The sequence below is a fragment of the Elaeis guineensis genome, chromosome 15 (genome assembly GCF_000442705.2).
Source record: "Elaeis guineensis isolate ETL-2024a chromosome 15, EG11, whole genome shotgun sequence".
Taxonomy (NCBI): domain Eukaryota; kingdom Viridiplantae; phylum Streptophyta; class Magnoliopsida; order Arecales; family Arecaceae; genus Elaeis; species Elaeis guineensis.
This window is the reverse complement of record NC_026007.2, coordinates 65,268,844-65,291,653: the sequence shown is the minus strand read 5'-3', so window position 1 is coordinate 65,291,653 and position 22,810 is coordinate 65,268,844. Positions and strand designations below refer to the sequence as shown.

The 22,810-nt window shown below is 41.9% G+C and overlaps 1 protein-coding gene across 1 annotated transcript; it reads right to left on the bottom strand.

Moving 5' to 3' along the window:
• Nucleotides 1-9,899: 9,899 nt before the first annotated feature.
• Nucleotides 9,900-11,473, bottom strand: LOC105058510 (uncharacterized). The gene has a single exon (XM_010941468.4). The coding sequence runs from the start codon at nucleotides 11,295-11,297 to the stop codon at nucleotides 10,110-10,112; it is 1,188 nt and encodes a 395-aa protein (XP_010939770.1). The 5' UTR covers nucleotides 11,298-11,473; the 3' UTR covers nucleotides 9,900-10,109.
• Between the last annotated feature and the right edge of the window lie 11,337 nt (nucleotides 11,474-22,810).

Genomic DNA, 22,810 nt, shown 5'->3' with positions numbered 1-22,810 from the left:
TCCTGGCCGACTTCATCGCAGAATGCCCGACGACCGACAAAGGGTCGGAAGACGTGGACCCCGGACGAGATGCGGTCTCCAAGCCTGACCCGGTCTCCACCTGGGTACTGCACATCGACGGAGCTTCAAACGCTCAAGAGAGCGGGGTTGGGTTCCTGCTCACCAACTCGGATGGGATAGTCACCGAGTACGCCCTCCGATTCGACTTCAAAGCCTTCAATAACCAAGCCGAGTATGAAGCGCTCCTCGCCGGCTTGAGGATGGCAAGGAAATTTGGGATCGACAGTCTCCGGGCATTCTTCGACTCTCAGCTGATCGTGGGGCAGGTCAAAGACGAATTCGAGGTGCGAGATCCAGCCATGGCAAAATATCTCCAGAAAGTGAAGGATCTCGTGATGCGCCTCGAGTATTTTAAAATCTGCCACATCTCCAGGTCGGAGAACGTCCGGGCCGACGCACTCTCCAGACTGACGATCTCGACTTTCGATTCTTTGGGCCGGACGTTCGTGGAGAATCTCGAGCAGCCGAGCATCGACAAGGTCGAGGAGATGCTACAACTGACAGCTGAACCAAGCTGGATGGATCCGATTGTTCGGTACCTGACCGACAGGATCAGCCCTGAAGATCCCATGGAGGCCAGGCGGCTCCGGTGGTCGGCCTCCCAATATGTGATCATGGATGGCCGACTCTACAAAAGGTCGTTCTCCCTTCCTTGCTCAGGTGTTTGGGACCGACCGACGCAAATTACGCACGCAGGGAAGTGCACGAAGGAATCTGCGGGAGTCACTTGGGGGGCAAATCCTTAGCCTACAAGGTCCTACGGCAGGGTTACTACTGGCCCACCATGAGGAAGGATGCGGCTGAGTTGGGTCGAAAGTGTGAACCATGCCAGAAGTACGCCAACGTACAACACCGATCGGCCAGCTAAATCACTCCTATTGCCGCCTCATGGCCCTTTGCTCAGTGGGGGGTCGACATCCTTGGTCCTTTCCCTCCGGCATCGGGCCAGAGGAAGTTCATAGTCGTCGCCATCGACTACTTCACCAAGTGGATGGAGGCCGAGCCCCTGGTGCAGATTACCGAACGAAAGATGGAGAACTTCATCTAGAAGTCCATCATCTTCAGGTTCGGATTGCCGCATACCATTATCACCGATAATGGGCGACAATTCGACAACCAAGACTTCAGAGACTTCTGCGCGAGGTTTCACATCACGCACCGACTGACTTCAGTCGGGCACCCACAGTCCAATGGCGAAGTCGAGGTGACCAACCGGACCATACTACACGGGCTTAAAACCCGACTGAATGATGCCAAAGGCCTCTGGGTCGACGAGCTGAGCTCCGTTCTATGGGCTTACCGAATGACCCCCCGCGTTCCGATCGGAGAGTCGCCTTTTAGTTTGGCCTAAGAGACGGAGGCAATGATACCGTTCGAGATTGGGCTGCCATCTACCAGGGTCGAGCAGTATCAAGAGCCGAACAACTCTGATTGCCAGAGAGCCGACCTAGACCTCCTCCCCGAACTACGGAACGAGGCTCAACTTCGCATGGCTTCATACCGACAGAGAGTAGCCCGGTATTACAACGCCAAGGTCAAGCCAAAGCTTTTCAGGCCTGGGGACTTAGTCCTGAGAAAGGCAGAAGTCTCGAAGCCCCTGGACCAAGGAAAGCTGGCTCCGAATTGGGAAGGGCCCTACACGGTGGCGGACACCTACGGGCCAAGGGCTTACCGACTGAAAACTCTGGAAGGGAAATCGATTTCCCGGACCTGGAATGCTGACAACCTGAAGTTGTATCACTAATGAACTTTGTACTTGTTCATTTGGAATACAAATTCAGTTTCAAATTTCGGAGTCTTAGCTCTTCGACTGATGATCGGCGCTCACCAAGAAGGTCGAGTCCCGACGTCCCAACTCGGACTTAGTGTCCGCGTGGAACCGACGGCTCGACCGCCGACCGCCGACGATGTATCGGGCGCTCACAATGGTCGAACCGTCCACGACAACGGGAGTTAACACTCCTTCTACGATCAGAGTTTCGGGCCAAACGATCGGCTGATGTGCCGACGGGGCCCCAACTAAGGAAAGGCAAAACGCCTGTGCGACCGCCGTCGCGACTTACTGACTGAGCTACGGTCGATCGAAGGATATTCGGCTTACCACCGTCTATCACACGAAGCGACCACCGTCGCATTCATAACTCACCGACCGAGCTACGGCCGACCGGGAGATATTCGGCTTACCACTGTATATCACGCGGCGCAGTGTAAGTACCCGACACAAGGGTATCGGGATCCGACTTATCATCGTTTCTCCGACTAAACGCGCTGAACGACATCCGGCTGAATGTGTCGAAAGAGGTCCGACTGCCAAGTCTTATCCGATGGTCGATCGACTTTCGGCTCGATGAGTACGCCCGACTCACAGCCAGGCGAAGGATGACCGACTCACAGTCGGGCGAAGGGCGCCCGACTTAAGCCCCCGATCATCAAAAGATCGATCCAAAGTCGGGACTTGTTCTACCTTCGTGGCGGCATGAATTACCGAACGTCCTAACTGATCTATATGGGTTAGCGACTTACGTGTTCAAATGCATTCCACAACACATAGAAAAAAGAAAGACATGCAGAAGGAAAAAGTTCAGATCCAAAAAACTTTGACTTTGATTTCATTGAAGATCAAAATAAGCCTACAAAGCTGGGCCAAAGCCCGAATACAAACCGGAGCAAAAGGAAAAACATAAACAAAAAATTGACTAGTCCTCAGAGTCAGCCTCCTCCACTGGGTAACGACGAGGGACGGTCGGCGAACCCGCTCTGGCTTCAGCAGTCGGGGCCGCCTGATCTTCGATAGCTCGCTCTGCGTCTTCTTCAGCTTCCGCCCTGGTGGTGAGGCCTTCCGATACTGGGTCGGCCGTCTCCTCCACAGCTGGAGCCTCCGACTCTGGCAGAACAATGCTGTTGAGATCAAGCTCCGGGTACAGGCTTCGAACGACTTCCCGAGCATCCTCATACCCGACTCGATACGAAAGGAAGCCGCTCTTCAGAAGCTCTTCTTGGTACTCTTCCGAGTCACAGAAGTCTTCGACGGCCCGACCCATGGCCTCCTTCGCCGACTCCACTTCTGCCCTCGCGATGTCTGCATCGGCCTGGACGACGGACAAACCTTCCTCGGCCTTAGCGAGATTTCCGAGGCATACTCGGAGCTGCTCGCGGTCGGCCTCCAGCTCCTTGGCGAAGCTGTCCCGCTCGTGCCGAAGCCGACGGATGGTCCGGGACTTCTTCTTCACGTCGTCCCGGGTCAACTGCAGTTCCGACTCCGACGTCGCCAAGGCTCCCTTGAGTCGGGAGACCTCCTCCGTAAGTCGGGAGACCTCCCCCTCGAGTCGGCCCTCCCGTTCGACCGACTGTTGCAGCTGGTCGACCAAGACGACCTTGTCGGCTTCAACGGTCGCGACCTTGTCTCTCCAAGCCGCGCGCATGTCGCCGAACTTTCGGTATCCGGCCTCTAGCTCGGATATGTTGTAAACCAGCTGCACAAAACAAAACCGACTGTCAGGAGGCCGAGCCTACGAAAACTACGTTGGAAACGAAGGAAAGAGGGACTTACTCGAATCATCATCGGGTAGAACGAAGACAGCATGTCGGAGACACGCTGGTTCTTCATCGCCTCGATGTCGGTGGGAAGGAGGAGCGCCTGGCACAGCCTCCTGGCCAAGTCATGGTTGGCTAGGCTCGATGCACCTTCGGGGAGTGGGAAGTCGGTCGATCCTCCATCGCCGGCCGACCGTCCTTCATCGCCCGACGCCATGGGGGCCTTCCCTCGACCGGACGCCCAGGCCCTGACGTCGGAGATGGACGGCAAGCTCGAGCCCGACTGAGTCTCGACCGACGGTGCGGCAGCAGCAGACGCAGGTCGCTCGGGCTCGTGTGCCTCCTCCCGATCCTCCTCCATCGGCTGAGCAGCCGGTGCGCCATCGACCGACTCATCGGCCGCCCTTCTTTCGGGCGAGGTGGTGCCCTCGCCCGACGGTCCCTCGGACGGGACTTCGACGAGCACTGTCGGTGCCGACAGTGCGATGACGGGCTCCGCCCCCGACCCAGTCGGTTCGCTCGGCGGCGCTACGTGGGGCCTCTTGGGAGGCCGCGACGGCCCGACCCCTTGCGTCGGCCTCTTTCGAATGACGTACTGACGTACGTCGGCTGCCGTTAGTCTTGATCTTGACGGCATATCTGCAAACAATGACAGACGGTCAGCACCATAAAGAAAAAATAAAAAGAAGAAAAAGGGGAAGAAAAATGAAAAACCGACCTAAGTGAGGGACCGGGCTGAGGCCGGCGTCATACAGGGCCTGCTCGGTGACGAGCTCCCTCTGCTTCGGCACCGAGATGTTCTTTAGCCGGTGGAAGTCTTCCCGATCCTCGGCTTCCACCCGACTATTCTCGTTCGGTTCGGTTCGGGGATTCCCCCAATGGGCAGGGAACCCCCAGGGAGCGGAAGAGGATGCGAAGAAGAACTGGTTCTTCCATCCATGAATGGACGACGGAAGACCAGTGATGAAAGAAAGCCCCTTCCGAGGATTGAAGTACCACCACCCTCGGACTTTAGGGTGGGGTCGGAGGACGAAGAAAGCTCGGAAGAGGGAGATCCGAGGATCAGTCGGCAAAAGCCGACACAGAAGAGCAAAACTGACTATTAGCCGAACTGAGTTCGGTGCGAGTTGTGCCGGGCACAGCCCGTAATAGTCAAGAATGTTTCGGACAAACTTCGAGACCGAAAAACAAAGGCCAGCCCGGAGGTCCTCCACGTAGAAGGCCACCTGGCCCTCAGGCGGGCTGTTAACCCGATCGTTGGCACCAGGGGCGAATAGCCGAAACTGCTCTGGGATGCAATATTGCTCCCGGAGCCGATCGACGTTCGGCCCTGAAAGTGAAGAAACCTCCACCTCCGAGGTCGACCGAGGGTCGTCAGTCGGCTCTCCCGACCGACTGCCTCGTGGAGATGTTCTAGCCATGGACTGGAACAAAAGACAAGGAAATGAAGAAGAAGGCAGGGAGGAGGAGACGGTGAAGATGATGATGGCCCCCAGAAGAAGAAGAGGGAGCTCCTAAGAAGAAAGGAAGCGGAGAAGAGTACCTGGAATGAGGGATTACGCAGGCAGAGTCTCGACAGTAAAGTAACGGGGGGGTAAAAACTGAATATGGGCGATCCTGTATATATAGTACCCCTCGACGGTCGAGATGAAGGCACGACCAACGTGAAGTCCCCAGATCTCGCCATGTGGTGTCATCCGGTCCGTCTGTCGGCCCGACGGTTCGACGCACCCATCCTCAGATCAAGCCACGTCAACTCAATCCGCTCCGACGGATCCATCCCAATGGCCACATGCCACGTGGCACAGAGGCCGTGATGTTTCGTATCCCCGAAGGGGCGGCGGGAACGACGGTTTTCCTTCCTGATGGGACGAGACGTCTGACACCTACAGGACGTCTGACACCGACATGACACCTGACGCCGACGGGACAGGACATCTGACACCGACTGGACATCTGACGCCAGCGAATCGCCCGGCATTCATGAGACGCTTAACATCATATCAGCCAACGATACGGTCGGAACTTGATACACCGAGGATCCACTCCTTTTCGCCCGACGCTACTGCCCGAATGAAGACATCGGCCAGCGCACCGTCCGACTCAGGAGTGGAGGGGGGCAACTGTTGGGGAATATCGACCGACCCCGCTCGTGCCGACTTATAATCGGGCATACACGACCGACCGACCGATCGATCGACCGACCGATCGTCGGGTGCCGTTACCGACCGATCGACGGCTGTCGGCTAACCGAGGATATGTCGGTCGGGCAGACCTTTTTCGCCCTTCCGACCGACTGCACCAGGGGGGTCCGATGCCCGACTCTCGCGACGTGCCCGACTGACCGTCGGAGGGGTCCGAATCTCCATCCGACGCCCCTCAGCTGGCCGCCGATCTAGGGTCGGTCGGCTCCTCCAATCGCCGTACTACTGCCAGAGATTGTCAGCCCTGACAACAGCATGCGGCACTGCCGCCTAGGGGCATTATCCCACCTAGTGTGTGGGTCAACCCTAGAGATTTGACAGTCCCACGGTGATTTGACACCTTTACGGTGACTCTGACAGTCTACAGTGAGTTGACAATTCTTCAATTGTCCGCGCCATTAATGACGGCGCCATACCACGCTCCACTATATATATCGGAGAAGGCAACAGTGCTAGAGGTCCCTTCGAAACTTTTGGGCTTGCTCCCTTTTTCTCTTTCTCTCTCTTGTTGAGCTCCTTGTTTTCTTTTCACTGTTGCCTAGTCTCCTCTCTGATTTGACTGTCGGAGGGTCCCCGCCGGAGCCGTCTCCGGTCAGTGCGGACTTTTTTTTGCAGGCGCTCGTTCCCGGCGACCAGACGCCGAGGAGATTTGCCACAACAAAAGAAAGAAAAAAGAAAAATGTTTGATTACTCAAGTTTTACACACAAATCATATCACGCAGGAGGCTATCGAATTTGAAAAATCATCACTAGTTCATTCTATAGACAATCTATTCTTTGATACCAATCCATGCAGTTGACTTGGCAAAAAATCCAAAGCGTGACAGGCAAGACATAACGAAATCATTATCATAACGCAAAATAGTAATTGTGAATTATATTTACCATTAATATAAGTCAGTGATAAGATCTTTAGTGTTTTTCTTTCCTTTTCATCTAAAGAAATAGCTAAAAGCGGCAGGTTACAGCCCATGAAAACAGCACAACCAATAGAGGCAAAAAAAAAAAAAAAAAAAATCTTTAGCCATCATCTCTGGTGGAGAAAAACAGAGATGGAATGCACCACTTCATCGGATTTGACCATGTAGTGTAACTAATGATAAAGACTACATCGATTTCCAACGTCACAGAAATTTAATACGACATAATTTTTTTTTTTCAATTTTTTTTAACAAAAATACTCTTTTCTTTCGAAATATCATTTTTTATTTTATTTTATTCATATTTGATCAGAATATCATAAATAATAATAGAATATTATAACAATCAACAAGATGCTATATAAAATAGTAAAACATCATAATAATTGTATGATATCTTTTTGTATCTTATGAATAATTATTGAAAAGCATGACTGACACGGGATGTCATACCAAGCATGTGACGTCCACTTATTTTTTATGACATCTTACTATTGCTTTTTATGATACCATATTGATTATTATCACTTCATGTTATTATTTATGATAGAATTTAAATTTTATAAATAATTATCGAGAAATAATATTATTGACGTAGGATGTCATACCAAGTATATGACATCTAGTTACTTTTTATGGCATTCTATTGATTATTATTACTTTTCTTTATTCTCTATGATATTTTGTTGGCTATTATGACGTCCCATTATTTTCTATGATATCCTGTTGAATCTTATAATGTCTTGTTACTATCTATGATATTTTGATCAAATATAAATAAAATAGAGTAAAAAATGACATCTTAAAAGAAAAGAATATTTTCATCAAACAAAAATAAATTATATTAAATTACTGTGGCATTAGAAAACTGGTGTAGTCTTATTATTAATTATGCTACGTGGCTAATCTAGTGAAATGGTACATTCCATCTCAATTTTTCTCTACCAGAAGCAGTGGACAAAGAATTTTGCTGCAAGCAAATGAACCAATCCACTGGAAACTACCATCTCATACAAAGAATGCCCGGCTCAAGTCATCCACCAAAAAGAGGAAGGAAGAGAAACCAAAATTATATGCTTTTATCAGAACCCCAAGACATCAATCAAAATCCGCTCCAATAGAAAAATCGATCCTTGCACTCTCCATGCGCTTTCTCTGTCCATAAATGCCGGGAACTTTCAGACAACAAAGCAGATGGTGTTGATGAAGGATGATATGACGTAGATAACGGACGTATCTCATACACTGTGGTCGTAATTACGCGGTCTACCTCATGTTTGCAGTTGTGGTGGTGTGACCTGAACTTGCTTCAATTTGGATATTAAAGTATTGTCAATTAGGCTTCGTTGTTTATCATATATATATTTTTTTTATTTTTTTGTGATGATAAAGATATCCAAAATGGGCCCAATACATCAAAGGGCCTTCGATGTGGAGCCCAAAAAAAGGATCAGCCAACATCGGCCCTCTGGGCTCTAATCATGGGCCCAAAACAAAAGCTTGCTTCTGTCACTAAAATTATCTGCAGTTAATTTGTGAGTCCTACAAGGCAGAGTGTATGTCTTGCCAATGATGCTAATGATATATCAAAGGCATGTTTGCTTGGAGAAAATTGGATTCTAAAATATGAACAGGAACAAGTAGCTCCCATTCTAGTAATTTGCTTAGAGGGAGTTTCATTTCCATTTTGATTTCAGAGAAAATGAGAATACTCTAATAGTTCAAAACTCAACTCCTATACTCTTTCAGTATTCAAATTCAATATCGATTCTAATTCTAGTCATAAACCAAATATATTAGAGAATATAGCTATTTTGATTTTGGTTTCAACCTGTTTCGAATTCCATGATGATCCAAATGTACCTCCAGTATATTCAGAACTTTAAGTTGACTGACATTTGATAAGGATATTCCAGGCCTTAAGACATATTATAACACCATTTTAGTAGTGACGTCGTATGAAATCTTAACATGACTCTCTCACTCCAGTATCCTTCTGTTTTTAACCTACCATCCCATAGAGGATAGGCTTTGAACCTGTCCACCAATAATAGCAACCAAACCGATGGACAAGTGGATCCAGGGTCACTTGGCGTTATCATCCTTATTCAACGCTAGAGTCCAGCAAATGCAACGTACTTTTTTTTTTTTGGAAAAAAAAAATCAATGGCTCGTAAAAGAGAAGATATTATATAGTGGAGTCCAGAAAAATTAATACAGTAGAAGTATAGAGAGGCTGGGATTTTTTGATAAATTTATTGAGGCCAGTGTCCCAGTCTTTCGTATTAAAGGCAAATAGTTCATTCTTTTGAAGAGGATGACCATTTGTAGGGTTATCATATCTCTTTCAGCACCATACGACCAAACAGTTCTAATTGTATTTGCAACGTTTAATTATAAACAAGCAAACAGTTTAATTGCAATTATAAACAATTGCAATCCGATGCCGGTCGTGTTTGAACTGTATGCAATTAAATTGCAGACAAGCAAAGGGTCCCATGATGTAGTAAATGTCGGATTCATATGCATCTAAGTCAACCCAACCAGAGGACCACTAACAAAGAGCAAAGGAATCCAAGAGGTGGAAGATCTAATGTCTGTAGAAGTCTGAGAGAGAAAACGGGTCAACACTGGTGCTCAGACGATCAGGACGCTGCTTTCTTTGGCTGCCAGTTTAGGAGACTTGGTCTTGGCTTTATATCCATGACCCACAAAACCACGATGTGACTTTTGGCTTCCATCTTCTTGCAGACTATTCTGTCACAGAAAGCAGAGCTCCATTTATTGCTGTGCCTCTCTTTGGGATTTTTCCTGCTCAAGTAGAAGAAATCGAGGTTGGGATTAAGTCTGTGGTTGATTTGATATTACCTGTCCTCAAATGCCACCGTGAACTTGTCCCTCTGCAACCAAACTAGGTGATTAGAAAAAGACCCACTTGAATGGTTTTCAAGGGCCAATACTAGCCAACCATATCTAGTCAGTTCATGCCATTCCATGCGGAGTACTCCAATGAATGATTATGCCCATTAAATTACAATACTAAGCTTTTCTGGCTATGCCTTTTGAGAGTGGAAAAAAACATCCCTGTCCTTCCATTTATATCAGCATTCATTTCCATTCCTAACAGTTACCAGCTCTTATATCAGTATCTGCTGAAAAGAATTCTCCCAGTTTCAAAGCATTGAAGCAAACAAAACTCGTATATATGGACTCAAATCTTCTCATTACAACATGTAACCAAAAAAAAAAGGAAGGAAGGACATACGTACATAACGTACCATCAAAATGATGATCACATTCCCAATTCAGGAACAAGGGAAAAAGAAGGAGGTTTTACATGAATCCGAAAGAATAAATCCATAGGCACACACGAGCAGTCATCTGGTTAATTTCATGAGGATCGGCCGTGGGTGAACGAGCTGCCGAACCCCCTGGCAATCCTGTTGACAGCCGGGTTGAAGCGGAGGCAGCTGAAGAGATTCTGTCGGTAAGGCAGCGGCGTCTTCTTCATCTCCTCTGTCGCAGCCCGGTTCACGGCATAGTGCATCTCATGTGCAGAGACCGCCGATCGGTTCCCCCTTCGCATTGACCCATCGCTGTCAACCGACCTGAAGCTTGAATTCCTCGGGTCCTCTCCCCCACCTAAGCCATTCTTCTTCGATACCGGTAACGATAAAGATGGGGAGATGGATGTGAATAGTAATGTATACTTTCGGAGAGGGTCCTTGCTCCTGTTTCCGATGGCGCGTCCTTCCGATGCGCTGCGGAACAGGAGCAAGTCCCTCAGCCGCCACTTCTTGCTTCCACCACTCTTCGGAGTGGTGGTGGAAGTTGTGGCAGTGGTAGGAGGAGGGGAATTCAGACACTTTTGAAAGAATCCTCCTCTTCCTCCTCCTCTCAGGGGAGAGAGTGATCTCGACCCCTTCCTGCTTCTTGAGGAAGCAAAAGAGGGGGAGGTGGGAGCTCTATCCCTCCCTCTCTCTGTTGTTGCTTCCACCATCGCTGCAGTGAAGGGGTCGAACTCTTCTCCCTTTCTTCCCCTCCCTCGGTGGAGGGGAGACCAAAGCCCCTTAGGCTTAGGGGATCGGGGCGATCGCGGAGAGGAGGCAACGCTGCTTCTATCTTCCATGACTGGATACTGGAGCCTAGGAGGAAGCTTAAGTGGACGAATCTTCCCCTCCTCAAAGAGCTCATCAGCTGTTAATAATGTTGGCGTCATCCCTGCAGCCTTGTCGAGCTGCCCGCTGCAATCAAAGGCGAAGTCGAATGGATCGGTGCTGTCATGACCGGTGGTGGCGGCGGAGGAGCGGGCTTTCGGTGTGCCGGGCTTCTCCTCCCAATCAAAAGGGATTGCTGAAGAAGGGGAAGAAGATGAAAAACGAAGGGAATTATTGGTGGAGATGGTGTTGACGTGGGCGTAGATGGCGGCAGCGCGCGTCGGGCTGGTCGGAGCGCTGGTGTAGTGGCAATAGAGGTCGAAGGGGTCGCCGAAGCGCTCCGGGCTCGATGGAGCACTGATATAGGGGGTGGTGGTCGTGCTGTCGAAGTGGAAGTCCTGCAATGGCACTAACACCTCCATGTCCACCTCCCCGGTCTTCTATTCTTCCTCCTCTCTTTGTTGCAACTCTTCTTTCTTTTCTTTGGTTTTCTACGACATTTGAGAGGCTTTTGTTGGGAGTTGGAAGGTGGTAATGGAGAGGGAGTTTAAATGGGAACAGTCGGAAGGATTGTGCGGAAGGTGGGAGGAAAGAAGGGCGACGGTTTGACCAACGAGTAGCGTTTGGAACGAAATACTAAAACAAGGAGCAAGTAGATAAGAGGGTGGGGTGGCGAGAGAGACATTGGCCGCCTTTTATTACTCACAAGCTATTTTGTTTTGGTTTTGAATTTTCTACACGATGTAACGTAGAACCCAGATAAGCATACAATCCCATTGGCTGGAGAAGGGAGAGAAACATGTGGGCCATGTTGCAGGTTTGGGTTTGGAAGGTGAGGAATTGTTCAAAAAACACGTGAGGTCTAAGATAATAAGTGCTTCCTGGCTTGCTTTATGAGTAGATCGTCACGGTCACCGTGGGAAATACGAGACTTCGTAGGGGCACAAAGTCTTCCCATGGGTCCCACGTTTCCGACCTTTTGTTGATGGACCCACCAAAGATTGAGAAGGATATGGTGAAGGCACGAGCTCAGAAGAGGGAATTTGTACCCGACCTCAACCCAATTGGCTGGGAAGGGCATGGTTCATAATTCTAACAAATTAAATCCAGGCACCATGGCTACTTCTTTCCAACACGAGGCTGCTGATAGTTTCAAATTATATATATATATATATATATATATAATGATATTTTTTTAATAATATTTTATTATAATTTTTTTTTAAATATTTTATTTTTTTTTACTTTTTCATCTACCTCATCTTCTGTGCTGCTTCGCTCCCTCCCCTCTCCGACGGTCCTCTCCCTGTGCTCGTGCCCTATGCCCCTGCTCATGCTGTCCCCCTTCGTACGATCGGCACCACTTTCCTACTCGTACCGTATCACCCGTCCCTCCATCAGCGCTCGTGCCATCGATATCTCTCTTCTTGCGATCGTGCTACTCGTTCTTTCTTCTTCTTCACCGGCGGTCTTCTTTCTTCTTCTCCACTGCAGCACCCCCTGCTGTCGTCTTCTTCCTTCTTCTTCTTCTTCGCCGTAGCCACCTCCTCCCCCCCACCTCCTGTTCTTTCTTCTTCTCCACCGCAGCTGCCCCCTCTCGGTGATCTTCTTTCTTCTTCTCCATCGCAGCGTCCCCCTCCCCCCCATAATTTTTTTTTCTTCTCCGCTGCAGCCACCCCTCCTCCCCCTCCCCCTCCCATAGTCTTCTTTTTTCTTCTCCACTGTAGCCACCCCCCCTCGATATGCTCGTGCCGTGATCGTGCCTATCTGCTTATGTCATCCCCCTCCCCCTCCCTCTTCCTTCTCGCAATCGTGCCTCCCTGCTCGTGCCACCCCCCTCCCTGTCTAATCGGTGCTCCTCTGCCCATGCAGCTCCACCATTGCACCCCCCTCCTTCACACACAACACCCCCACTACACTCCGACGGGTCCTTCGCCAATCGGTGCTCCATCCTTTATCCACGGTGCCCCCGATGTGCCTCTATCGTCGTCTCTTTTAATTTCTCTATCTTTCAGGGTGGTAGTCAGAAAAAATATTTATCGTATTAGTCATGTATCTTTCAGGATGGCAGTCAGAAAAAAAATTTATCGTATTAGTTATGTACATGACCTCTCGTGTGTGTGTGCGCGCGCGCGCGTGCGTGCACGCGCGTGTGATTCGGCTGGGCTTGGCTTAAGGTCCCGCCAATTCCTAAGATTAATTTTATATTTTCGAAAGAAGCGTTGCATTCATGAGGTTGGCTTCTTACCTTAAGCTTCAGGATATGAAATGGACGGATGTCCCAATGCCATCTATGACAACCACTACCTTAATTGTTCCATGTGGCCTTTAATTTTTAAATAAAGGCTTTTGACTCTTATCAAAAAAAAAAAGGGGGGCTTTTGACTCGTACTTTGGCACGTTAGCTTGTGGGCTGGTGGCACTAGGCTTTACATTGTTGGCATGATAACAACCCTCATCTTTTCTATTAACCATCACTTCTGATTTCGTGTAGGCCATCAAATTTTTTTCCCCTCTTCTTTTCGGGTTAAATCTGCCTATGAATAATATACATTAGTTTTTTTTTTCTTGGTACAATTCTTTTCATTAGTTGCTTGCATATAATAATGGCTAAACTGATATGATTAGTTTCAGTTATCAAAACAGCAATCAAGCATATATTATTGCGTATATGATCAGAGTTAATTGAAATAGTTTGCTAATGCATGCAGGAAGCGTTTCAGGCAGACACTGGGTAACTACAATCAATGCTTCTATAATAATGATAGGAGAGTTACGGATCATATCTAAAGACACAATGTGGACTACATTTGTTCCCCACTTTATTGGAGGAACAACTCTGGTGGGGGTTGGGGTTGTCAAATATGATCCAACCCTACCTTCATGTATAATTATGGATGGTGATTGCTGGGGTTGACCGAGTGGACCCTTTTTGATGCAATTCCAAAGCATGTAAATTTAGCTATGCAAGAAAATAAAAGCTTAGTTTTAGCATCATTTTATTACCAGTGGGTTTTTTTTGGGGAAAAATAGTAGTGGTTTTTAATGCAATCATTAGTATAGTAGCATATGCATAGAATGCACATCATGATAAAACATAATAAATTAATTAAAGGATGTTTTATGTATTTAATCTAATAATTTATGTAACTAACAAATGTTCATAATTTTTCAAAAAAAAAATCAATGTTTATTGTTATTTCATCTATCTGGAGAAGTTAATTACATTTCAACAAAATAATTTCTGTTCAATGGTAACTTTTTTATTTACATATGAATGCATCATATTTACTGGACAATCTTCATATCAAGTGATATTTCCTTTTTATAGTGGAGTCATTGAAAAATGGAAATCAATATGCCAAATGTGCCAGATAAGTAACACTAGATAGAAACTATTGTTTGTAATGGAAATAATGACTACAAAGGATAATGACAATTGGAGAAATCATTAAAGATATTTTGGGAAAAAAAAAACAGAATTTACATGGAAAGTCCTCAAATTTAAAATTCTCATATATCAAGCATAATTTTTGTAATAATCCACATGCATTTTTTCTAGAAATGATTTTTATTTGGTGAGATGGGAGTCATATCGAATGTAAGTTTGTCTTTGAGTGATCTCTTGCTCCCCCTTTTTTTTTTGTTTGATAAGTTATGAATCTAGAATGAATGCATCGAAAAAAAATAAAATATCATGAAAGCTGAGAGTCCAAAACACCCAAGTCTTGCTGCTAGAATGATCCGCAATACACCATTCTGTCAACTATACTGTTCACTTCCTGATATATATATATATATATATATATATATATGTGGAACGAAGCATACTACTTTGACCAATCTCCATATGTCCACTGTTTAAACAAATAAAATTGATTAAGAAACTTAAATTAAATGTTTCTATTGCTCCTTCTGTGTGAACGCATGGCAGGGAAGTCTTGAACAGGCCTTTGGCATAAGACCTTAGAACCGATGTCGATTCAATAAATTACTCGCCAATCCTCCCACTTGCTCCAATAAAATTATTTGTCACGCCATGCTAATGCCTTGAACATAGATATCAAATTCCATTTGTCTTTCCTTACTTCAACCCTGAGTGTATGATTGTATTGCTGATCTCAACTTGCTAGAGACCCCTGTTTGTTATATATTATGTGGTATCTATTGCCTTGGACGACTTCTTTGGGTTATTAGATTCTTGAGCCAACTGAAGTAGGAAATATTTGTATGATATGAGCTCAAGAATTCATTTTTATTTTGCTTGTTCATTAATTTCTCTTGGCTTTTTGAGACCCAACAAGAGTTGGTTTTGTTTTTTCTGTTTTTTTTTTTTTTTGGTAACAAAAGGGTTGGTTTTGTTTGACCGACCAGATGATTATGGACACGTGACACTCATTGCACCTCCAGGCGTTGGATTGAGCCGGGAAGTAAGATGTCACATCTAGTATGAAACTATTAAGTACTAACCTCATTGATGATCTATGGGAAGACCATGTACAAGGTTCATTAACTAATTAGCATGGACAAGTGGATGATTATTGATTAATGGAATGAAAATGGTTTAACTATATATTCATCAAATTTGGCGTTAGACATGTTCAACCTTTTTAAAAAAAAAAAAAATTCTTTTTCATTCCTTTTCCATAGAAGAAGGGGTGATAAACATGTTCTTAGTAAGAGCTAAATAAAGAGCATAACAGTTAGGCACGCATTCAATTTGCTAGGTTAAATGAAAAATAATCCAGATCTATTTGGATGATTGAGCCGAAAATCCTATATGATTCATATGTTAGGTTAGTACAGCAAGCAAAATCATAAGATTATAAGATGGACTGGATCTATATTCATAAAAACTCAAGAGTGACTTTAGAGTAGACCGGTCTATAAATCCTAAAAAAAAGAACTATTAAAAAGGCTAAGGAACATATTTGGGCTTACATTCTAAGCTCATTGGCTTAATTCTATTTTTTCATCCTCTATCACTATAAGAAAAGAATATTTTTGTAATGAAATTATTTACGACGTAAATATTTTCATTACTAATAATAGTATTTATAACAAAAAAATAAAATAGATTGTAAATAATAAAATATTTATGATTTAAATAATTTTTCATCATAAATAGTTGCATATTAGCGACGAAAAAATTATTCCGTCGTAAATATGAATTATTTACGCTGAATATTTTTATCGTAAATAATACATCATTTATTTTAATTTTAATTTTATAAATATTTACTACAAAAATATTTTTATCATTAATAATTTAAGTATTTATGATGAAAAATATTATTTTATCGGCAATAAGATTATTCTCAATGAAAATATCTTCGTCGTCAATATTTAAAAAAAAAATTAAAATTTAAAAAATTTAAAAATTACAGATTATTTATGATGAAAATATTACATCGTAAATAATTGAGTATTTATGATAAAAAAAATTTTCATCATAAATACTCTTTATTTACAATGAAAATATTTTCATAGCCAATAGTTAAAAAAATTAAAAATTAAAAAAAAATTAAAAATTACTCATTATTTATGATGAAAATTTTTATTATAAATAATCACCTTTTATGATAATAAATTTTTTTTATCATAAATATTTAATTATTTACAATGAAAGTATTTTCATCGTAAATAGTTAAAAAAATTAAAAATTTTTAAAAAAATCAAAAATTATTAATTATTTATGATAAAAATTTTTCATCGTAAATAAAAGCTTTTTATGATGAAATTTTTTTTATCATAAATACTTCATTATTTCTGATGAAAAATTTTCATCGTCAATAGTTAAAAAAATTAAAAATTAAAAAAAAAAATCAAAAATTGATTATTATTTATGATTAAATTTTTATTGTAAATAAATTATTTTTATGATGAAAATTTTTTTTATTGTAAATACTAGATTATTCACGATGAAATTATTTTCATAGCAAATACTTAAAAAAAAATCAACACTTTAAAAAAATCAAAAGTTGCTTATTATTTATGATAAAATTTTTCATCATAAATAATGATTATTTATGATGAAACTTTTACTTTCATCGTAAATATATTTATTTATGATGAAAATATTTTCATCATCAATATTTAAAAAATTAAAATTTTAAAAAATTATAAAATTAAAATTTTTGATTTTATATAAGGTAATTGCATCTATTTTTTATAGCAGTTGTGTACATCTTTTGTCCTTTTACATGGTAAAGAAGCAAATGTGAGTTATGATCTAGACCAAACTTTTTGTATGAAAAAATCATATAGAAGTGGGTGATATTCATAGATTAGAATGAATAGATTCTTTTGAATGAAATGCGCTATACGTTTATTTGTGATGTAAAATTCATCTGTTCATTACTATCACTGTTACTAGTGATATCAATGAATCTTTCTAATGGAGTGTCTACCTTAAGCTGCATGAAAAAAGCTTCTTTTCATACAAAAATCATATAGTTAAGCAGCGTATTCTAGTATGGCTTCTAGGATCTCAAAAGGTATCATACTTTTCGTATCGATCGACGCTCAAATATATCCCTATAAGAGTTCCAATCATGAGAAAATAAACAATACGAGTACTCATCTTCCTAGCAATGCAAGGCATAAATATGAGCTTGTACTTTATAACACAACTTGCACTATCCCCAAGTCTGCTTTGATTCTGGTTAATTGCTAGATCTTTGATGCTCACATAATTCCTGACGAATTTCTCAAGCTCGATCCTTACATGCATGTAATATACAAGCTTTTAAACCTCTAACTTCCTGTCCCTATCCTATCTTTCAAATCTCAATCTTGATGAATTTCTCTCGCAATCTCAGAATCACTGTAATATTTTCATACTCTGACTTTTGAAATGAGGACTCCAAGAAGAAGACGAGCTCCTTAGAGATCAAAGACCTCAAAGCTATCGATTTCTCATAGTGCCCATTCCATTGTGGAAGTTGAAGAGCTGTTCTTATAACAATTATTAGCGACATAAATTAAACTTTTCATTGAAATTATATTTTTTATGTACATAATTTTTTTTAAAAAAATCATAAATTAACTATTTATATAAATTTTTTTGATTAATAAAAATTTATTTTTTGATAAAATTATTTTGAATTTTTTTTAGATCAAAAATTTTCTTAGATTAAAAAAAATTAATTTTATTTTTCATCATGAATATTTTTTTAATATCATTTTTTATTGTTAAATTTTTTGGATGGAAAATTTTCTTGATTAAAAAAATTCAAAATTAATTTTTTATAAAATTATTATTGAAAAGATATTTAATTATTAGCAACATAAAATAAATTTTCATCACAAATAATCTTTAAATTTTCATCAATTTTTAAAAAAAATATTTTTGTGACATAAATATAATTTTCATTAACAATCATGTTTTAAAAATATTATTTTAATCAATTTTGTGAACAAAAAATTTGTTAATTGGAAAAATAATTTTATTAATGATGAAATTATTTTTGTGAGAAAAACTATTTTAAAAATATATTTTTTAAATTTTTTTGAAGAAAAATTATTAGAGGGAAAATTTTTTTTTGACAATATTTATTAACGATGAAAATCAAAATTTTGTTGCTAATAAAGTTATTAATGATGAAATCTTTTTTTATCATGAATAATTTATTTTTGGATGAAATTTTTTTAGAGAAAAAAATTTTTAGTGAAAAAAATTTATTGACAAAAATTATTGGTAATGAAAATCAATTGTCATTACTAATAAATTTATTAATGATGAAATTTTTTTCATCGCCAATAATTTTTTTAAGAGAAAAATTTTTTTTAGTAAAATTTTTTTTGGATGAAAATTATTGATGAAGAAAATAATTTTTAATCGCTAAGAATAGTATTAGTGACAAAAATTTTCATCGCTAATAATTCTGCATTCAATGCACATTAATTCGATATCCCTTCGCACGAAACCTAGGGAAACCGTCTTCCTTCCCTCCTCCCTCTCCCCTCTCCAAGCTCTCCCTCTCCGAGCTCTCCCCCCCTTTCTTTCCGTCGGCGAGCGCCTCTTCTCCATCACCGTTGTTGTCGTCCGCACCCTCGGCCGTCGTTGCCGTTCGTGCCTCTCTGCCATTGTTGCTATCTGCGAAACCCTCTTCCTTCCCCACCTCCAACGTCGTCGTTGCGGTTCGTCGTCCGCCGGAGGTAAGGGTACTTCCAACCCTTTTTTTTTGGTTGATCGGGCCACCGGGGGGTGGAGAAGGGGCCGTAGGCAGCTGGGGGCGACACGGGGGCGGGGCTGTGGTCGGCGGGCGGTCGGGGGCAACATGGGGGTGGGGAGGGGGCCATGGGCGGCTGGGGGTGACACGGGGCCGGGGAGGGGGTCAGCCGATGGAGATGGGGTTGGAGGGCGGCCGAGGGTGACACAGAGGTGATGAGGGGTCCGTGGGTAGCCAAGGGTGACACGGGGCCGAGGAGGGGATCGACCGGTAGAGATGCGGTCGGGGGGCAACTGGGGGCGACACAGGGGCGGGGAGGGGTCCGTGGGCGGCTAGGGGCGACACGGGGCCAAGGAGGGGGTCGGCCGGTGGAGATGGGGTCGGGGGGCAGTCGGGGGCGACACAGGGGAGGGGAGGGGGCCGTGGGCGATCGGAGAGGGGGCTGTGGGCGGCCGGAGAGGCGGTCGGATAGGGGTGGGTGACGATGGGGAGGGAGGAAGGGAAGAGAGAAACGATGAAAAAAAAGTTAAAAAAATATTAATAAAATATTTTATTATTTGATTAATAAAAATAAAAACTGAGTCACGATCCGAATTGGATCGAGGTCGAGATTCGGATTGAGATTTTGATTCAGATTGGGATCCAGATCAAGATCTGATTAGGATTCGAGTTGGGATCCGGGTCACGGGGGGTTGGAGAGGGCGGCGGCACCGCGGGCGGGTGGGTCGCAAGGAGTGGGTGACGGCGGTGGCACCACAGGAGCGGGGGTCACAGGGGTCGAGTCCGGGCGGCATGGGTTGGGTGATGACGATGACGCCGGCGTCGTGGGAGCAGGGGCCATGGGCGACCAAGTCCGGATCTCGTTTAAGAGAAAAAACATTTTGAAAAAAATAGTTTTAGCTAAAAAATATTTTTTAAAAAAATAAAAAACTATTTATTATTTTTAAGTAAAAATATTTTAGAAAAAAATAAAAAATCATTGGATCCTCGAGATTAAGTTTCATGTTATTATTTTACGTTAATATTATTTTATATTTTTAACTATTTATAGTTTATTTTATATTTTTTGTATAAATTTTTTAGTATTACTGCTGAAATTTATAATTTTTTTTTGGTTCCACTAGCACAATACGCATTATTTTTGCTTATTATAATTTAATTATTTTGTGTGCTATTTTATATACTCTTACTTATTATAATTAAATATAAAAAATATTTTTATTTTAGAAAAAAACTCTACTAAAATTTTTGATGAAAAATTTTAATATAGAGTTACTCTTTTTTAATAAATTAAAAATTCATCTTTGAATGTATGTTCAGAGATGGTAGTTAAATTATATTGAGAAAGATATGAATATTGAGGAGTGGATCTATATTCTTTGTTCAATCTTCTCTTGCAATAATGGTATGTGATATAATTCTATTCATTAGAATATAATTTATTTTTTATTATTATTGTTCAATATTATATTCATTCATATGTCAAGAATTGCAGATATGGCACCAGAAGACAGACGACGATGTTCGCGTTCGCAGTCTACCTCGGAGACTGAGGTGCCTTCATCGATTTCTACTGTCGCACCAGCTCCATTGTCAAAGGGTCCTGTACTAGCAGGTCCCAGTGAAGCAGGTCCGAGTGAGGCGGATCCGAGTGGTATTATTATACTTTTTATATAATAAAATTTAATTTTTTTATTTAAATAACTATCATACTAATGATTTATTTATTATTGTTTCAGACCAGTCTCCACTAATAGTGAGGTGAGGGCGAGGTCCATCGAAGAACCTCGCTCTAGAATGTTGGAGATGCGAGCACCCAGGATAGCATCTCTGTATAGGGTTACCACTCGGCTACACCAGGCCCATTAGGAGATGGTGTGAGCCACTTTAGTGCATTGGAGACGCGAGCACCCGAGATAGCATCTCCATATAGGGTTACCATCCGACTGCACCAGGCCCATTAGGGGATGGTGTGAGCCATGATAGATTGAGCTGGGCATCATATGCCGCAGCTATGCCCCCGTGATATTTTTTGATTGGCATCACATTGTATCGGCTCAGAGAAAGATTTTTCACATCCAGTTACAGATAAAATAAATTATACTGTAAATATTTAATTAGCATAGTATTCTTCTAATATTTGTTATTGGCAGGGTGTATTTGATATTATTGATTTTGAGGAGGATCGCGTGCGGCGTGTTGTGGACGCTCATTTATCTTTTCATTTCAAGGAGTATTGCCACCGCATCCATCAGCATTAATACCATGTGATGCAGGATCATGGGGTGGAGGCAGCGCGGCAGTGGCCTATAACAGCATCACTATGGATGTTGGGCTCTCATATACCGACATTATGAGGATACGACATATCAGGTTACATATCCAAACTTTTTTTTTTTAGAGTTTAATGATTGAATTATTTATTCTTAAATTTAATTTGTTATCTACTAATTTGACTGCTAATTGTACAGAAATGATGTGCCCAGAACATCGCGAATCAGGCGAGATAGATCATATCGCATTGTGGGGGTTCGAGATCGTTCGCTCGTCATATGGAGTAAATGATAAGTAATTTTTAATTAGTATATTTTAACTCTCTAACTATTTAAATTTTTTTTAATTAATTATTCTCAAATTACAGAGAGATACAGAGAGTAGCGAACTTTCTGGTAGGATTGATATCTATCAACAGACCCACCAGCGACGGTCAGAAGAGTGGATGACGGGGAGCTAGGAGCTTTTTATAAATTTTTTTAATTATTTTTCATTCACAATCTGATTTTCAGTATGAAATTAAAATAGCTATAACTTTAATTTTCAAGACCGTATGATAGGCTTCAGATCCCAGCCTATCCCTGAGGACTCGACCACACCCATAGATGACGATATCTGTGATTAGATGCTTGGTATGAGATCTTATTATGTTAGGGATCTGGGGTATGGATCAGTGCTCTCTCATCCTCACGCTCGTCCAGGGCTGATATTCATGCTGCTTGCGATGCTCGGCTGGTGGAGGTGCAGAGGTAGGTTGAGCAGTGAGCTGATGAGTTGACTGCACATGTCGACAAGTATCAATGGCTTCAAATCCAGATGATGGAGCGGATAGCGTAGATAGAGCAGATGATGCAGCTGATGAGGCTACAGCAGGTCGGTTCGAGCTCTTCTGAGCACTCTCCTTTGCCAGCCTGTCTCCTTCTGCAGATGTCGACACTTGACAGCTTATTTATATAGCATTTTATTTTTATTTTAGATCTTTTATAATTTTAATTTAATATAATAAAATGATAAAATTTATTTATAAATTTATTGTATAATTTTTTTTATTTTTAATTAATAAAAAATATTATAAATATAAATTAAATATATATATTCATAAATTATTTTTTTTAAAAAATATGTGTAAATTATCAGTGATAAAATTATTTTCGATGAAATATTGATTCTAAAAAAATATATTAGCGATGAAAAATTGATCATAAATAAAATTTTTAATAAATTTAAAAATATCAAAATTTTATATTAAATTAATAATGATGAAAATATTTTTATCATAAATAATTAAAAATTTATTATCGATAAAAATTTATATCAAAAATTATAATATTTATGATGTAAAATGTACATTGCTAATATTTTTTAAATTTAATTTTTATAAAAATTATTAATTAAATTAATAGCGATGAAAATATTTTCATCATAAATAATTAATAATTTGTTAGCGATGAAAAAATACATCAAAAATTATCATATTTATGATGAAA

Excerpts from the sequence above, each read along its gene's own strand:
- LOC105058510 (XM_010941468.4), bottom strand. The coding sequence starts at position 11,297 with ATGGAGGTGTTAGTGCCATTGCAGGACTTCCACTTCGACAGCACGACC.